Consider the following 17,810-nt stretch of genomic DNA (forward strand, 5'->3'; position numbering starts at 1 on the left):
TTTGGATTCCTGAATTTCTCTCTTCTATTTCTCTTTCACTTTTAAGGCTTTACTTGGATGTCCAGCTGGTGATCCTTGATTGTCCATATTTAAGAGTTAGGGATTAAAAGGCTTTTTGTGTGCATAAGCTGAACTTGTAAAATGTTGGGCATCTTTGTAGGGTAATCTAAATGGCTGCCAGAGGTTTTGTTTTTTTTTTTTTTTTTTTTTTTTTGCGGTAGGCGGGCCTCTCACTGTTGTGGCCTCTCCCCCTGCAGAGCACAGGCTCCGGACGCGCAGGCTCAGCAGCCATGGCTCACGGGCCCAGCCGCTCCGCGGCATGTGGGATCTTCCCAGACCGGGGCACGAACCCGCGTCCCCTGCATCGGCAGGCGGACTCTCAACCACTGCGCCACCAGGGAAGCCCAGCTGCCAGAGGTTTTAAATGTTAATTCGTGGGGTCTTTTCTTTGAGGCTGGTTGGTTTCTCTAGAAAATTTCCAATTTTATGCCTAGTGAGTTTATGATTGGCTGCCTGTATGAGGTTGCAGATGCAGGACTGAGTTCAAGCACTTCTTATACCATTACTTTCTTCCCTTCTTACTCACTCTGTATCTCATACAGATCTTTCAGATCTGGTGCTCCACATCCCAAGCTTGTTCTGTTCACTTTCTTCAGACTGTAACTCTTCAGGCTATCTTCTCTGGGGGTGGGGATAGGGTAGTTGCTTGAAACCTCTGAGGCTTTGATTATTCCATATCTGTATTGTCAGGCAAAAACCTATTTTTATTCAGCTTCACACTTAAGCCCCATTCTCCCCTGTACCTTTCCCCCCCAGTCTGGATCCACTGGGTTTTGTAGAATCAGTTAGCTTAATTCTTCTTATTGGTATCTGCTTCTGTAGACACTTGGTGTCATAGCTTTCTTTGCTCTACTGAATGAGTTATTATCCATCCATTTGTCTTTTTTTTTTTTTTTTTTTTTTGCTATACACGGGCCTCTCACTGTTGTGGCCCCTCCCGTTGCAGAGCACAGGCTCCGTATGCGCAGGCTCAGTGGCCATGGCTCACGGGCCCAGCCGCTCCACGGCATGTGGGATTTTCCCGGACCGGGGCACGAACCCGTTTCCCCTGCATCAGCAGGCGGACTCTCAACCACTGCGCCACCAGGGAAGCCCGATCCATTTGTCTTTTGTCTTTGCAAAATTTTATTGAATTCTGCTGCTGTTCCCTCATGCTATGTTTGACCTTACGGACAATTTTCTTTTTCTTTTTTTGGGGGGAGGTGGTTGCTGCATTGGGTCTTCGTTGCTACGTGCTGGCTTTCTCTAGTTGTGGAGAGTGGGGGCTTATTGCAGTGGCTTCTCCTGTTGTGGAGCACGGGCTTTAGGCTCTCAGCCTTCAGTAGTTGCAGCACACAGGCTCAGTAGTTGCGACACATGGGCCCTAGAGCTCAACGGGCTTCAGTAGTTGTGGCTTGCGGGCTCTCGAGCACAGGCTCAGTGGTTATGGCACATGAGCTTAGTTGCTCTGCAGCATGTGAGATCTTCCTGGACCAGGAATCAAACCCATGTACCCTGCATTGGCAGGTGGATTCTTTTTTTTTTTTAATTGGTTTATACTTTTGGCTGCGTTGGGTCTTCATAGCTGCGCGTGGGCTTTCTCCAGTTGCAGTGAGCGGGGCTACTCTGCATTGTGGTGCACTGACTTCTCATTGCAGTGGCTTCTCTTGTTGCAGAGCACGGGCTCTAGGCAGGCGGGCTTCAGTAGTTGTGGCTCGCAGGCTCTAGAGTGCAGGATCAGTAGTTGTGGCACATGGGCTTAGTTGCTCTGCGGACCTTACTGGACCAGGGCTCCAACCCGTGTCCCCTGCATTGGCAGGCAGATTCTTAACCACTGTGCTGCTAGGGAAGTACTGGGAAATTTTCTTATACATATATATATATATATATATATATATATATATATATATATATATATATTTGTGTGTGTGTGTGTGTGTATAAAATTTTATTTATTTATTTGTTTATTGACCACGCTGCACAGTATGTGGGATCTTAGTTCTTCAACCAGGGATCAAACCCTCTCCCCCTGCAGTGGAAGCGTGGAGTCTTAACCATTGGACTGCCAGGGAAGTTCCAATTCTTTTGACTATCATTTTAGTAATTTCTCTGAAGGGAAATATCTTTCCCTTCAGAGAAAAATCAACTTATTTCTCAGCTTTGACAGACAATCTTCAGTTATTATCTTCCACAAAACTTTTTTTTTTTAATTTTATTTATTTATTTATGGCTGTGTTGTGTCTTCGTTTCTGTGCGAGGGCTCTCTCTAGTTGGGGCAAGCGGGGGCCACTCCTCATCGCGGTGCGCGGGCCTCTCACTATCGCCGCCTCTCTTGTTGCGGAGCACAGGCTCCAGACATGCAGGCTCAGTAATTGTGGCTCACGGGGCTAGCTGCTCCGCGGCATGTGGGATCTTCCCAGACCAGGGCTCGAACCCGTGTCCCCTGCATTGGCAGGCAGATTCTCAACCACTGCACCACCCGGGAAGCCCCACAAAACTTTTTTTAAACCTTTGTTTTTACTTTAATAATTAGAAATAATATTTAAGAACTTTGGAAGTAAACAAAGTGTAATAATATCCCACCCTTCAGACAACCTGCCCCATTAACATTTTGGAGTATTTCTGATCATTTTATGGAAATTTTTTTTCTTCACATGGTTAAAAATCTTATTGTATATCTGCAATTTCATGGTTCAAGATTTTTTGCATCCCATGTCAAGCATTTCCCTGTGTCATTAAAAATCTTTTATAATATATACATGTGTTTTAAAACAGAGTATTTATGAACTCAATATTTACTTAAATTTATTATAGTTCAACTATTATAATATTTGGGTATTTTGGTTTTATATATATATTTGTAGGATAAATATAACTGTAAAGTGTCTAATTTATTGAAAGGTAGGCAGTTTTCTGCAAATAAGAATCAGTAAGAATTTATATTTTCCTTTGAAATGATTTATTGTATGTTTCTTTCATATAGTAGGTTTGTGGGAATTGCAAAATTTAGTTGCTGACAAGATTTTTTTTTTTTTTACTTTTTTCCTAGTGGGAATCTAATTGTGCTCTTATTTGCATGATAAATTAGCTTAGGTGGTAAAGATCTTTGTTTTCTTTTACAGAAATGTGGCTTGGTTTTGAGCTGGAAGAGAGTACAAGGTGCATCTGGAAAACTTCAAGGTAGGTAAATTTTTCCTTATTTATTGAGATCATCTTAACCTGTGTGCATAAGTACATTTGCATTTACTCTCATTGTCCTTAATCGTAGGAGTGTTCTCCTAGCACTCTGTCTTCACTCTTTAATAGGATTAAAGGCATTTGGGAAGATGTTAGCCGAGAGTTTAGATGAGAAAGTAGAAGAGGATAACGTGAAGGAGGTAGGAGAGGGAAGAAAATTATTCAGAGTAACTGGTTTCTTAAAAGATTACTTTAAGAAGTCCTTTTTGTTTCAGAGCAGGAGTGTATGATTAAGATGGAACAATTAGGACTTAGGAAGAAAGTAGGAGAAGAGATGATGAGATAATCACTTAGTCTTGAAAGCAAACTGTTCTTTTCATACTAGTTGGTAGAGACACCTGTTTGATACATATCCTTGAACACTTTTATTATGGAAAAAATCATACGTATATAAAATTAGCAGAATAGTATGATGAACTCTCATGTACTCATCATCTAGCTTTTTAACATTTATCAACTTGTGCCATTTGTGCTTAACCTGTACCCTACCCATTTCCTTCTTGTATTATTTTCAACAATCTTGAGCACCAGATCATTTTGTCTGTAAATATTTAGTATGTCTCTAAAAGATAAGGTCTTTTAAAAAAATATATCTAAAATACAATTATAAGACCAAAAAAAACACCTTTCTCAATTATTAAGTCAGTATTCAGATATCCAACATTCAGTCAATATCCGGTCAATGATCAGATGTCCAGCTGTCTTAAATGTCAGTTTCTTAAATAGTTTTTTTGATTCAGGATTCATATAAAGTCCGTGCATTGAAATTGGTTGACATATTTTTGAATCTCTTAATATTTTTAGTTCTTCTGTCTCTCTTATTTCCTTTGAAATTATTTGTTGGCGAAACTGGGTCATTTGCCCAGTAGTGTTTTTTCAGTCTGGGTTTGCTTATTGCAGCTCCAGTAGAATTATGTGCCATGCATCTCTATCCTCTTCATTGTAATGTAAGCTGGTTGGTAGTTGTAGGTTGAGACTTGATCAGATTTGAGTTTGTGTGCGTTATTTTTGTTGACTGTTTTTATATGTAAGAATTCTCTAAAGGTAGTGCTCTTTCATTAGGAGTCATACTGGGTTTTTTGTTGGTTGGTTCTTTTTTAATGGTAGCAGCTGTTGATTGTCAGTGCCTATGTTGATTCCCTCACTGGGGGGTTGCAAAATGTAACAGTCTATTTGGAAGAATTCTGTCTTACCTTATTGAAGAAAAATCTTCATTTGTTAGTAGAATACATCTATAAGGATAAACTTCTTCCTCCATATACTATTTGGTTACTTGGAGGTATAATTTCTAAAAGAAAACCAGGATAAATGCTTTGGTTCTTTCATTTTTCAAAAGAATGATCTTATGTTCTCAGCATCCTCTACCAGTGATTTTTTTTAAGTATTTTTAAGTTCTAGATTGAAACATATTCAATTTGTTATTATTATATTTAATGTGGATTAGTTGTCATTATCACTAGTGAAGCTTAAGTTTTCTCAAGTTGCCTCTGAATTAGATCTTTGGTGATTTTTGACACAAGCCTAAATGCCTTTGATTGCTTCCTTGTTATCTAGGTTGACAAGATATTCAAAGCTCAGCTAGTAGTTTTTCTGCCCCAGACTTGGTATCAGCCGTTTCTCAAGAAGCTTCTGATTCCTTTCAGTGGGAAATTGTTTTCAAAATGGCCATCTGGAAATGAGGTGTACTCATGGTAGGAGTGGTGTGGTCTTTGCTTTGCCAGTGCACATTAATTCAAGTTCAAGCCTAAAAGTTTTTTATTTAATCTTTTCTGTCATATGTCTATATTTCCTTTCTTCCACATGTAGAATCCTGAGCTTCAGCACACGGAGGGAATGATAGACTTTTAAATAATAATTATTTATTATTATTATCATTTCACATACAGCAGTTTCAGACCAGTAGCACCAATACTGTCATCAACAATATGATTATTGAACTTCTCTTTTTTATAGACAGGTCTTTTTGTCCTTAGGATATATCAAACTTAAATCTATGGTCAAATTTTGTTTTATTTTTTTTTATTTATTTATTTATTTATTTATTTTTTAAATTTTCTGTTTCAAAATCACTCAATATGTGGTTGTATCATTAACTGTATACATATTTGGATTCACTTGTTTAATTTTATTTTCAATGTTTACTCTTTTTTAAATTTAATTTTGTTTTAATATCCATTTAAAGTCATGGTAATAATGGTGAGACTAGTTATTAAAATGAAACAGATTCAGAAAAATTAGACTGGTAACTAGAATAAAAGATCAGTACTTTTGTAGTTTAACATCTCTGAATTGAAAAGTGCTGTATTTAGGTTCAGGAAGCCTGTTTTCACTTATCTGTAGCTGTTAGGAAGTCAGGATGGAATGAATTGATGAAATAATTAAAAGAATTAATTACGAAAGTTGTTGATTCTGCTAAATATTTTATCAGCACTTCTAATAAGTAGCAATTTGCCTGATGAGAATTTTTCTTCTTTTCCCGTTTTTTTTTTTTTTTTTCTTTTTTTTGCGGTAAGCGGGCCTCTCACTGTTGTGGCCTCTCCCGTTGCGGAGCACAGGCTCCGGACGTGCTGGCTCACAGGCATAGCCGCTCCGCAGCATGTGGGATCTTCCCAGACCGGGGCATGAACCCGTGTCCCCTGCATCGGCAGGCAGACTCTCAACCACTGCACCACCAGGGAAGCCCCATTTCCCCTGTTTTTGTTTTCTCTTTTTTCTTTTGGTTGTTTGAGGGTACTAAAAGTGAAATCCGTATCAAAGGTAATTGCAGGAAAGAGAGGAGTGACAAATTAAATAATCCCTGTATTATAATGTTTGGTCTGTAATGATTTCAATTTTTCATAAATATTTTTCATCTTTCATAATTGTATTGATATTTCACTAATTTTTTACATCCATTGCTAGCCTTTGGATTCTGTGAGTATAAGGAGCCTGAATCAACGCTCCGTGCACTCAGGTTATTGCATGACCTGCAGATTGGAGAGAAGAAGCTACTTGTTAAAGTTGATGCAAAGACAAAGGCACAACTGGATGAATGGAAAGCAAAGAAGAAAGCTTCTAATGGGGTATGTTTTCTGTAGCATTGTCTTCTCTAGGCCAGCTGTGCTCTTTCAGTGTAAATACTTCTCATTATAAAAAAAATCTAATACGGGGCTTCACAAGATCATCAAGAGGGTGTTTTTATAGTTTATAGTTATTTTAAGTCTTTTATCTACCCATAGTGGGTGGATGACTGTTGGTTTGCTTGTTCCAGGTTGGGATGAAGGTAGTAAGGGAGGCTGGACAAGGTTAACTTGCCAGAGAAAACACTGGTACAGACTATTCCAAACAGAGCTAATTCATTAAGGCAGCTTTTAAGTAAGTACAAAATATATTTCAACCTACAAAATTTTTATTAGTTGCCCTCTCGTTTAGAAGTACACAGGTTCTAAAATGAATGAAAATAAGTCTTACTGCTGTCATCAGGTGGTGGCTCTATTAAGTGAAGCTAAAGTAAAGGAAAGTGTTGTATGTTGTGTTGTAATGTATACATTATTATTCCCTCTCAACAAAGCAAAGAATAGCTAAAACCTGAGTGTATATTTCCTTGTTTTCCCTTCTTAGTTCCTTTTGACACGTCAGGCTGAACAGATCTAAAATATTGATTATTACCTTTCTGTCTCTACAAAAGAAAACAGCCTTTTTGCTCTCTTCAGGCTTTTCACTATCATTCAAAGTAGAAATAGGTCTCTTGGTTCCACCACTCCCTCCTTTACAAAAACATTGTAAAAAAATTCATAAAAATAGAGCAACCTATAAAGAAGACATTAAGTATCACCCATAATTGTATCATCATTAGTAAGCACTGTAGACATTTTTGTTGCATATTCTTCCAGGCATTTTTTCTCTGTATGGGTGAATATAGTTTTAACTGGAATATGTGAGTTTATTTTTCTTTTATAAATGGAGGATTGAATTCTGAAGTATTACTTTGTAAACAGCTTTTTTTTCACTTAATCTTGTCTTTCTTTGGATTTTTAATAGTATTTTAACGGATTTATCTACATTGTTTTCTTCTCATCTGCCTGTTACAGTACTGCCCTATATTTCTAAAACATAAGTATAATTACGTCAGCCCCCTGCTCATGCATCCTAATGGTTTTGAATTTCTCACAGTGTAAAGCCCATATTCTTAGCATAGCATCCAAGGCTTGCTCCAGTCTACCTTTCTAGCTTTCTCCATCAGTTCCCTTCATGTGTCAGTCATGTATCCCTACAAACTCCTTTGTGCTTTGATGTCCTTGTTGCTCATCCAAGCTCCCTGTTGAAATTCTATCCATATAGTTAAAATGTTGCTTGATTCATATAGCTGACATCAGTCCTAGATTCCTCTCAGGCAGAATTAAATCCTCTCTTCTCATATAAAACAGGATTTTACTGTTGTTACGTCAGTCTGCTTTATAGTATGTATTGTTTGTATCGCTCTCTCACAGCTGCTTGTACCCTGTTTCATTGCCGTATCCCGCATTTTCTGATCATAAGACAGACAGGACCATAAATTCACAGACTATGTTTTTTCATCTTGTACCTCCACAGAACCTGGGTTAAGGTCTTGCTCATAACACGAATGGGGTGAGCATTTATTATAACAGTTGCAGTTATGTTGCTCACCTGGTAATCTTACTGTCTTTCCCTAGCTTTAAAAGGAAATAACACCATTTACACTCCAGAGAAATTGTATTTTATCTCATATCAGCACTATTGCCTATCATACCAGTAAAACCTTAAAAAAGCGCAACTGTCTGCAGCAAGACTTCTTAGATTTTCCTTGCTATGATAACTGAATTCTTTTTTAAAATAAACCATGCGTTCAGTGTCTTCAAAGTTTTTTATATAATTCCCTGGATTCATTGTTTTACTGAGCTTGAAATTTAGCTTGTGAGGCGGTTTAAATGGTGGCATTTGCAGATGGTGTTCTCTGAGCATGAAGTAAATCTGTATAGTTACGTAATAAATAAGGAAATGTAAAATCGTGTGACTTTGATTTATTTTGTAAGCACCATTAGTAAGAGGAATCACAATTGAAATCTGTTTATATTTTTCTTCAAGAATGGAATTGAAGCCACCTCCAATAAAAACAATGGTTATTTCAGATAAAATGAAATTTAAAAAATTAACAGACATGACTTCTGGGTGCGTTTGGCATGGCCCAGAGGTACTTGAAGTCATAAGACAAACATGGTATATTTTCTTGGAGTGTCGATCTTACTCAACAATACTGGTAAAATGAAAATGTTGAGCAATTCTGTCAGTTAAAATTTTTTTTCAAACAGCTTAAGCAAATATAAGTATATTGTGGAGTAGATTGCAGGTTTGTCATAATTTTTCAGGGTAAGATGTGAAAGTATACTTGTTCTTTCTCTTTTATTGTCAATTTATTGGAGAAATTGAGAAAATAGTGACTTAAAGTAGGTGACATGAGAATGAGACATTGAGAAACTTGTATGCTACCTATCCAGACATTTTCCTGATTCCCAGACAGAAGAAAAAATACTATTAGTTGTATAGTTCTCCGATTCAACAAGAACCATGAGTTTGGCTAGAAAGAGAGATTTTTCCTGACCCAGAATTTTAAGAGGAATTCTATGCCTTGAGTAGTAGCTTGATTAAAAGCTTTTATTTGGATTTTGCAGAATTTGTAGAAGCAACTTTTATGGCCTTTAGTAAAAATATTTCATTTGGGGTAGCCACGCTGATCTAGTCCATGTCCTGTTGCTTTCTGGTTGTTCAGCAGTAGGGGTATAGGAGTAGAGATATTTGCTTGATCGTCACAGATAGTGCTTGTTAGTCACACATTCAAGAATGAATTCTGCCAAGTGGTGGAAGTACAAATAATCTTTGGAAAGAGCCGCTTGCTTTACATTTTAATTGAGGACAGATCAGATACTGCAAGTAGGAACATCTTCACATCTTTGCGTGGAAATTAGTCTGGTTGAATCTACATTTTCTCAAAAGAAAGAACTCTGCATTTGCTTAGTTCCCAAAGAAGTTCTTGTTTTGAACTCTAGAGGTCAGTGCCAAAGAGTGAGTCTAGTAGAGCTGCTTTCTAACTCTCCAGCTAGCAGCTTTACTATGGAAGCTTTTAATTCCCCTGAAAAGAGCCAAATAGGTGGGCCATGTAAACATCTCAGATATTCAGTTGATTTCTTTGATCCTCTTGTACTTCCAAACCCTTCACTTTTTGCTGCTCAGTATTACTGAATGTGCTTTCTGTTTCTGAAGTGGAAGAAAAAACTGGAAATCAGGAAACTGTCTGTGGTTCAGGACCGAGAGGTAGAGTTTAAGTTGAAACTAAAAATAACTTTTCCTTCCATGATATATATTGCTGCTTTTGTTTTTCTTACATTAACAATTGGTTAAGAGATTTGGGCTCATAAGCTTTCCTTCTAAAAATGTACATTTTCTCTATAGATCAAGGGGCAGTAGTCGTTTGTAAGGTGGTGTGAACTAGTTCATTCCAAATGTTTTACTTCTAATTTAGGTAAGACCAGCTATACTAATATCTAAGTTTTGGTTTAGGATGATGGTGGTGGGGAATTCAGGGGCTATGAGTATTTTTAGTTGAGTAAGCCTTTGGATTTATAACCCCACCTCAATCCTTATGCTTAAAAAAGGCATGGAGATGTAGAGGGTTCATGGAAAGAAATTTAGAATGTAGGGAAAATGCTAAAGACAGACTGGATGTTCCCTCATGAGGTATATTTTCATAATAAAGAATTTAGGTCTCAACAGCTGAGTATTTGGGTTGAAATAGCCATATGTATCTCAGGACCTACGGTTTCAGTGACAAGTTACTGGTGGTTTAATTCTTTCATTTAAAACCTTTGGAGAAGCAGAGTATCACTGAAGGGATTTTAGTGAAAGCTGCATAAAGACCTTATTGTGATATGCTATTGATTTAGAATAAGAAAGGAACACATCACCACAATTTTAGTTTACAATATTCTTGGTAAATAATGTAAACAATTTAATTACAGTCCTTGGTTAAAGCATGTTTTCTTTATCCCAGATGCCAAGTAGAAAGTTGGTTACAAGAAGATTAGATGAAGAGGCAGGTTTGAGAAAGTAAAGAGTGGTTAGTTTTCTAATATCACATTTAATGACTTAATGTGAAAGTTGTCTATATCATAACCTTCTCTTACCCTGTATTGTTAAATGCTTAAGGGCAAGTTATTTCTTTTTTTAATTTTGAATTTTTTACCATCTAACAAAGTATCTTGCATAGGGTAGGCTCTTAAGAGTTTGTTGGGCAAATTAATTTAAGAAATAAATGCTTGTTGAATAAGTATCCATTGGAGATAGCTTTCAGAATGCCAGTTATGAAATCACGTCTAGGTTATATGAAGGAGGTACAAGGTATGAAACTCACCTTGAATAGAGTTGCATGCATTGTGACCAAGAGCCAGCATTTGTCCAGAAGAGCAGGATTCTTGTTTGTATCTGAAAATTTGCACAATATATGTTTACCCAAGTGTGTATGTAGTTTTAAGTTACAAAAATTTTTGTACACATACATCTTTATGTTTATCTTGTTGCTTCTTTGTCTTACTTTCCCACCTTTCCAGGTTTTAAGAAGAGAAGAGTTGAGGGTAATGAAATTATCTAGAGGTCATGCTCTAAATTTTGTCATTTGAACTGGATTAATTCCTTAACTAGGAGCCTTAAAATAAAACAGACAGAAACAAGAAGGATAGTAGGACATTGGAAACCAGTAGTTTTTTTTTTTTTAATCACATCAACACAAGTAACAGTCGACTTCTTTTTAAAAATAATAAAGTCCGGGCTTCCCTGGTGGCGCAGTGGTTGAGAGTCCGCCTGCCAATGCAGGGGACACGGGTTCGTGCCCCAGTCCGGGAGGATCCCACATGCCATGGAGCGGCTAGGCCCGTGAGCCATGGCTGCTGAGCCTGCGCGTCCGGAGCTTGTGCTCCGCAACGGGAGAGGCCACAACAGTGAGAGGCCCGCCTAGCGCAAAAAAACCCCAAAAAACAATAATAATAATAATAATAATAAAGTCCTGGGAATTCCCTGGTGGTCCACTGGTTAAGACTGTGCTTTCACTGCCGAGGGCCCAGGTTCAGTCCCTGGTCAGGAAACTAAGATCCCACAAGCTGCATGGCTTGGCCAAAAATATAATAATAATAATAATAATGATAATAAAGTCCTACAAATAGTTACTTATTTGTGAGAAGTATTACAACATGAATTTTTTTTTATAATGTTACATTTGCAAGTCATGGGGAGAAAGATGTGCAGTATTTAGAGTCAGTTCCTTTTTAGGGTATAAATATATGAGCTTTATAAGTGGTATTCCCACGTTGTAGAAAGCAGAGGGGGAAAAAGAAGCCATCATTTCAGCCCCTGACCTTCCTGATGCTTGCATTTTGTTGTATATAGCCATCAAGTGTTTTTTATTTGTTTAACCTACATATGTTTTTGTTTATTTTACTTAAAAATTTTTTTGAACACTTTATTATATTTATTTATTTATGTTTTGTTTTGGCTGTGCCTCACGGCATGTGGGATCTTAGTTCCCCAATCAGGGATCAAACCCACGCTCCCTACAGTGGAAGTGCAGAGTCTTAACCACTGGACCACCAGGGAAGTCGCTGTTTTTGTTTATTTTAAATGGTGGCTACCATAGTGTACATAAAATTGTATTTTGCTTTTTTCATGTAATAAAGTTTTCAACTTTGAATGAGTTATTCAGTAAACATCATTAGTTTGTGCAGGTATTGAGCAAGACAATCTGAAAAATTGTGAAAGCTTTGCAGATGTGTAGTACGCTAGCCCTGTGATTTCAGTCTTTCTGTAGCTGATAAGGGGTCAGAATGTTAATTATCAAGGGTAGAAAAGAAAAGAAAATCGTAAAGTACAGTGTATCGAAGGAAAAAGCAATAAAACAAATGAAGTTTAGTTTTGTGAAGTTAGGAATAAATCCAAATCTGCATTTAATAGGACTGCAGAGATGTTTGGGAGAAAACATGTTTGTTTTGTGTACTAACTTGCTTTAGAATGATTTTGATTTTCTTGTTTGATTTCCCCCTTCCCTCTCTTGAATCTGCCTTGTTTTTTTTAAGAATGCCAGGCCAGAAACTGTCACTAATGATGACGAAGAAGCCTTAGATGAAGAAACAAAGAGAAGAGATCAAATGATCAAAGGGGCCATTGAAGTTTTAATACGGGAATACTCCAGCGAGCTCAATGCCCCCTCGCAAGAATCTGACTCTCACCCCAGGAAGAAGAAGAAGGAAAAGAAGGAGGACGTATGTGTTACTGATTTCTGACAACCGAGTCATTCTTACAGTTTACATTTTGTACTGTCACTCTTGTGCTTCCCTTATTTCCAACTTCTGAGGGGAAAGTAGAATGACTAGTGTTTATAACAATATACTGTTAAGGCTAATTTGACCATGTTTTACCAACTAACTTCCTATTTTTTTTTTTTACCACAACGTTCCTGTTTCGCATGTTTGAAATGCAGTGACATGGAAGCTTGTGCATATTTGTGGATTCATTTAAGTAAGAGGGGGAAAAAAAACCCCAGACTTGAGTGATGAATAGGAACTGATATTAAGGGACAAAGTAAGATTTTTTTTTCCCTTTTGTCACAAAGGGGTTGGCCTTGTTTTGCCTTACTCCCTTATTATTTTTCTTCTGTCTCTGCTGCAAGCGGGATACCAGGTCTCATTCAGTGAGGATTTTGACCCATTTTCAAATTTTTAGCCACCTTTCCTTCTAAGCCATGTCTCATTTCCTTCCATGGACAGTAGTGCTATTGGCCTTATAACTGGAGTACTATGAAAGAACATCATGAGATGAAACACTGCTCCCCAGTGTATTATATCATCACCTACTTTTGTCATCCTAAGCTAATTGAACAGTCGGGAGTCCAGGTTGAGAGAAAATGTTTGGTTTTCTTATATTCATTTAATTTGGATATACTTAGAGAAATTATGGGGAGTGTTCTTTAAAAATAATGGAAGTGTATTATATGAATGGATTGTATATGCCCTGGAAAAGTAGTACTATGAAACATATATCGTGATTTAATATCAAGGGGTAGTTATAGTTCATACTGTTTTGGATTTTATTGCTTATTAGTCCATCTTCAGTTTTCTTCATGGCCAGATACATTTTTATTTTTATAAATTATTACTTATTTTTGGCTGCATTGGGTCTTTGTTGTTGCGTGCGGCTTTCTCTAGTTGCATCAAGCAGGGGCTACTCTTTGTTGTGCAGCTCGGGCTCTAGGTGCACGGGCTTCAGTACTTGTGGCTCGTGGGCTCTAGAGTGCAGGCTCAGTAGTTGTGGTGCAGGGGCTTAGTTGCTCCGTGGCATGTGGGATTTTCCCGGACCATGGCTCGAACCCGTGTCCCCTGCATTGATTGGCAGGTGGATTCCCAACCACTGCGCCACCAGGGAAGCCCCAGATACATTTTTATTACTTGGCTTGTTCTTCCTCATGGGGCCATAAGAACCTGTCTAGTGAACTGCCAATCGCTGGGAATGGTAATTGGTAAGAGTCAGTCAGGTATAGGGTAATTAAGACCTGTAGGGTTTGTTCTTCCTCTTCCCCCATTAATGGCAAAGGAGAAAATAACTTGACATATTTGTTTGATACGGGTTGGGAGGAGAGAATCAAAGTCTGCTCTATGGCAGGAATTATGGGTAAATTTTGTTGTTATGATTGTTTCCTCTGTCTTGGAAGGGATCAAGGAAAAAGCACTGCTAGTGTGAGACCCTCCTTATTCCACTGGTTGGGGGTGTTGGAGGGAAAGGAAGTGGTGGGTCATGGGAGGGGTTATAGAGTGAGTGAAATCTTTATTATTATCAAGTAATTTGAAATCAAGAAAATGTTACAGAAATCTTGCATTGCTTACAGTATAAACATATAGAAAATTGTTTTTCAGAGTAGTATGAACTCGTTTGTTTGTTTTAATCTTTGTGGATTTTTCCGCAGATTTTTCGCAGATTTCCAGTGGCCCCACTGATCCCTTATCCACTCATCACTAAGGTTAGTTTACATTATAGGCTTTGGCAATAACTTATGTTTACTGCTAATTGCCAGATTTGTGATTCTTGTTTATCTGACTCTTTACTATTTAACTTAGATTGTTGGATTTGTTACTACATAACTTTTTTATTTACTCCTGTCTTTTGTAAAACCTGTACAGAATATCTAACCTTTAATTTCTATCTGTTTGTATCAATGTAGATTGATCATTATGCATTCCCACCTGTCCCCCTTGTCTTTTAGGAGGATATAAATGCTATAGAAATGGAAGAAGACAAAAGAGACCTGATATCCCGAGAGATCAGCAAATTCAGAGACACACACAAGGTAGTATTCTTATTTTTTCACTGGATACCAATCTAGACTTTTTACAGAGTCCAAAGCAAACAGACAAAAAAAGAAAAATCAACCTTACAGTAGAATATAATTTTAAATGCTTTTTATATAGGCTTAATTGATATTTAGATAGAAACAAAGAAACAGAAGACCATTACCATATTAGCGTAGTCCTTGGCATATTGTACGTCGCTTTTTCAGTTACTGACTACTCTGCAGTCATCTCACCTTAATATGAATAAAAGCTAGGTTTACTTTTAGATTTCAACATAAACATCAAGGTCAGATTTAAACTAGATTCAAGGGGGCAGCAGAATAACATACACTGTAGTGTATTTCTGGGGGCAGTTATTTAACTTAATCTTAGGAAAACCTTTTCTTTAGAGCTGAGATTAAAATTTAAGATTATATTTGTATAGATTTGAGAGGGGGAGATTTTAAAAAGTAGGTCAGTGGTTACCAGACTTACCAAATTTTAGATGCATGGAAGAACTGTAAATTCCCATAAAGCTAATCTATTCATTGACCCCCACCATTATGATAGAGATCATATGGTGACTAATGCAAGATGAAACTCTCAGCTTGGAAAGTAACAAGGAATAGGATGTAAGTATGAGCTTCTGTTTTTTATTATATTTATGGATGCCCCCTCAGAAAAATATGCAAAGGGGTAACTGGCTTGGAAATGGGTATTTGTTCATAGTAAATCCCACTCACGAGTTTTGCCTATTGAAAGCTTCTCTCAATGACAGTGCATCTGTGAATGTTCCCTGGTGTTGAAGGTGATGCTTACGGACGGTGAAATGCAAACACTGCGTGAAATGTATTTTGATGTTAGAGATAATAAGATGTTACTGGTTCTTTCCTAAGATTGAGTGACCTTTAACTCAGTGAGATGTTAAGTGTTCATTTTTTCTTTTATTTAATCTTACTTTTTCTTATAGCTTTCGAAATCCCACGTTGACAATTAATGCCATCGAATCAATGCTGCTGAACACATTATTATCATGATGCCGAGCCCTAGCTCACAGACACAGGGCATTTTCAGGAATTAAGTATGTCTAAAAGCACAACTGTAGTTCTCCCAGATTAATTTTGAGAGTTAAAAAGTTAGTCCATGGGAAGTCATTTTAGAGGAATGCTTTCGGTTAGGTTCAGTACTCAAAATTTTCTGAGCAAGCTTGAAAATGGTATACAGTGTGTGTGTGGTTTACCCCCTTTTGGTTATTTGTTAAATCCTGTCATGTCATTGGTAAAGTATAAGGAAATCATGTTTTAAAAAATTAATTCAAAAGGTAATTGCTTCAGAGTTTGAGAAGCTGTCAGGCCTTTGACTGCCTTACACGTATTTCATTGTGGGGAGAACGTTTTGAATTTCCAAAATGTGTTTTAAAAATAAAAATCAAAGTGAAAAAGAAAAACAGTTTTTTTTATTGGGTGGTATGGTTAAAGGGGATATTTGAAACTTCGGTAACAAAAATTGAGCTCAGTGAACCTTTGCATGTTTTGGTATGAGTTTATTAAATAACCACAGACTGTCAGGGTATCAGCGTGGCAGGGGGCGTCCATTTACAGCACGGACGAGTCTGAAGAGAGAATAAGGTAAGATTTATGATTTTTTTTTCTGTCCTTTCCTCTTCATTATTTCACTACTTTCTTATGTCTTTTTAGACCACCTCATTTCCTCTTTCTCCAGTCTTTGTCTTAAAAAATATATACGTGTGTGTGTGTATCTATTTACTGCATATATAATCTGATATAATCTTTTAGAATTGCATTTAGTATGGACAAGATTCACTCACTTTTTCATTTACTGAGAACAAAACTTTTGAAATGAGTTCTGAAACAAATCATTATTTACATAAGTGGAACTATACATTTAAGAAATAAGTGTAGTGAATAGGCAAGCATAAAACAATTGAGGGACTCTACAAAAGAAATTATTATTGGAACAGCTAAAATAATCTGTAAGTATTTATTATCTCAGAAATAAACAAATTTCTTTATAAGTGTATGACACTGAGGTAAGTTTTATGTAGTCTAGCCTCATTTTACAGTACACATTTTTTTATTCCATTATAGTACTGTTTCAAAAATTAGAATTTACCCCTTTAAATAGTTTTCAGTTTCTGTCCTCTTTTTGCTATTTCTTTTCTCTTCCCTTTGTAATTTCAATGTATTCAGTATTGGCTTTGCCTACATCCCATTTTGATATAAGACTGGCACCACAGCTGAATATATTGATTTCTCATGCATAAGCTTTTCTTTCGTAATCTTCTATCAGTTCTCTGATCCATGAGCAAGAGAAAGAGAGTATAACAGGTAAGATTGCTTTTTAAAGTTGTTTTAAATGCTTTACATGACTGAGAAAAGAAAAAAATGCACATTTTATTGTTGTCATTTAAATTTCATTTCGGTGACACTAAACATGGAACCAAAGGAAAAATGTTTTGTTTTTGTTTTGTTTTTCCTGTTTGGGGTATTTTTTTTTTTCTGAGTTTGTGTAGAAACCGTGTGGTGCACTGGTAATCTTGTCAGGGTACAAACTTGGTCTGAATGTTATTTGGTTTATTTGTGAACCATGTACTTGCTCTTCCTCCCAGAAGCATAGCTTGTAGGCAAGGTTAATCCAGTGTTGGCGATCCATGTCCTAGCACAGCATCTGTAAGTTAATACGCAATCGTTCCTTCCAAGGATGGATTTATCACTGTTAATGTATTTTCATTGTCTTATAGGCATAATGGGCATAAATATGTTGCTGTTAACATTAAGCCAAAAATTAATCTAATTAAGTAAAAATATTATGATTATGTACATTTTTTGCTTGAAGCGAGTGATTTTCAAACTTTTTGTATTTGGTGGGCTGTCCATCTTGTAATGGTGGGAGTAAATGTTTCCATAGGTGATAAGGCAGATATTGGCTGAATTCAGCTTGTCTTTTGGAGGGTGGGCAAACCAGAGGGCAGAAGATTATTTAGTTGCATTCCAGTGACCTGACTCTTCCTCCACCTCCCCTTTAAAACACTCAACTAATAATCGTTAGGTAATGGGAAGTCTGGGGTTATAGTAGCAGCAGTAGTCCCACTGATTGAAAGAAATTCATAATGGGAAGAATTACATTTTAGCCAAGTGATTGTATTTCTAG

At 37.0% G+C, this 17,810-nt stretch overlaps 1 protein-coding gene across 1 annotated transcript in view; it reads left to right on the forward strand.

The window, feature by feature from the left end:
• The window catches only part of RBM25 (RNA binding motif protein 25), a gene marked incomplete at its 5' end in the record, with an annotated part of 57,034 nt that overhangs the window by 19,058 nt on the left and 20,166 nt on the right, over positions 1–17,810 (forward strand). Inside the window, 5 exons of the mRNA XM_081228295.1 lie at positions 3,162–3,219; positions 6,178–6,338; positions 12,393–12,578; positions 14,276–14,329; positions 14,573–14,656. Of these exons, the coding sequence (XP_081084421.1) occupies positions 3,162–3,219; positions 6,178–6,338; positions 12,393–12,578; positions 14,276–14,329; positions 14,573–14,656 (543 nt within the window). The remainder of the gene's footprint in view (positions 1–3,161; positions 3,220–6,177; positions 6,339–12,392; positions 12,579–14,275; positions 14,330–14,572; positions 14,657–17,810) is intronic.

The sequence above is a fragment of the Mesoplodon bidens genome, assembly GCF_964165515.1.
Source record: "Mesoplodon bidens genome assembly, chromosome: 3".
In the NCBI taxonomy this organism is placed as follows: Eukaryota; Metazoa; Chordata; class Mammalia; order Artiodactyla; family Ziphiidae; genus Mesoplodon; species Mesoplodon bidens.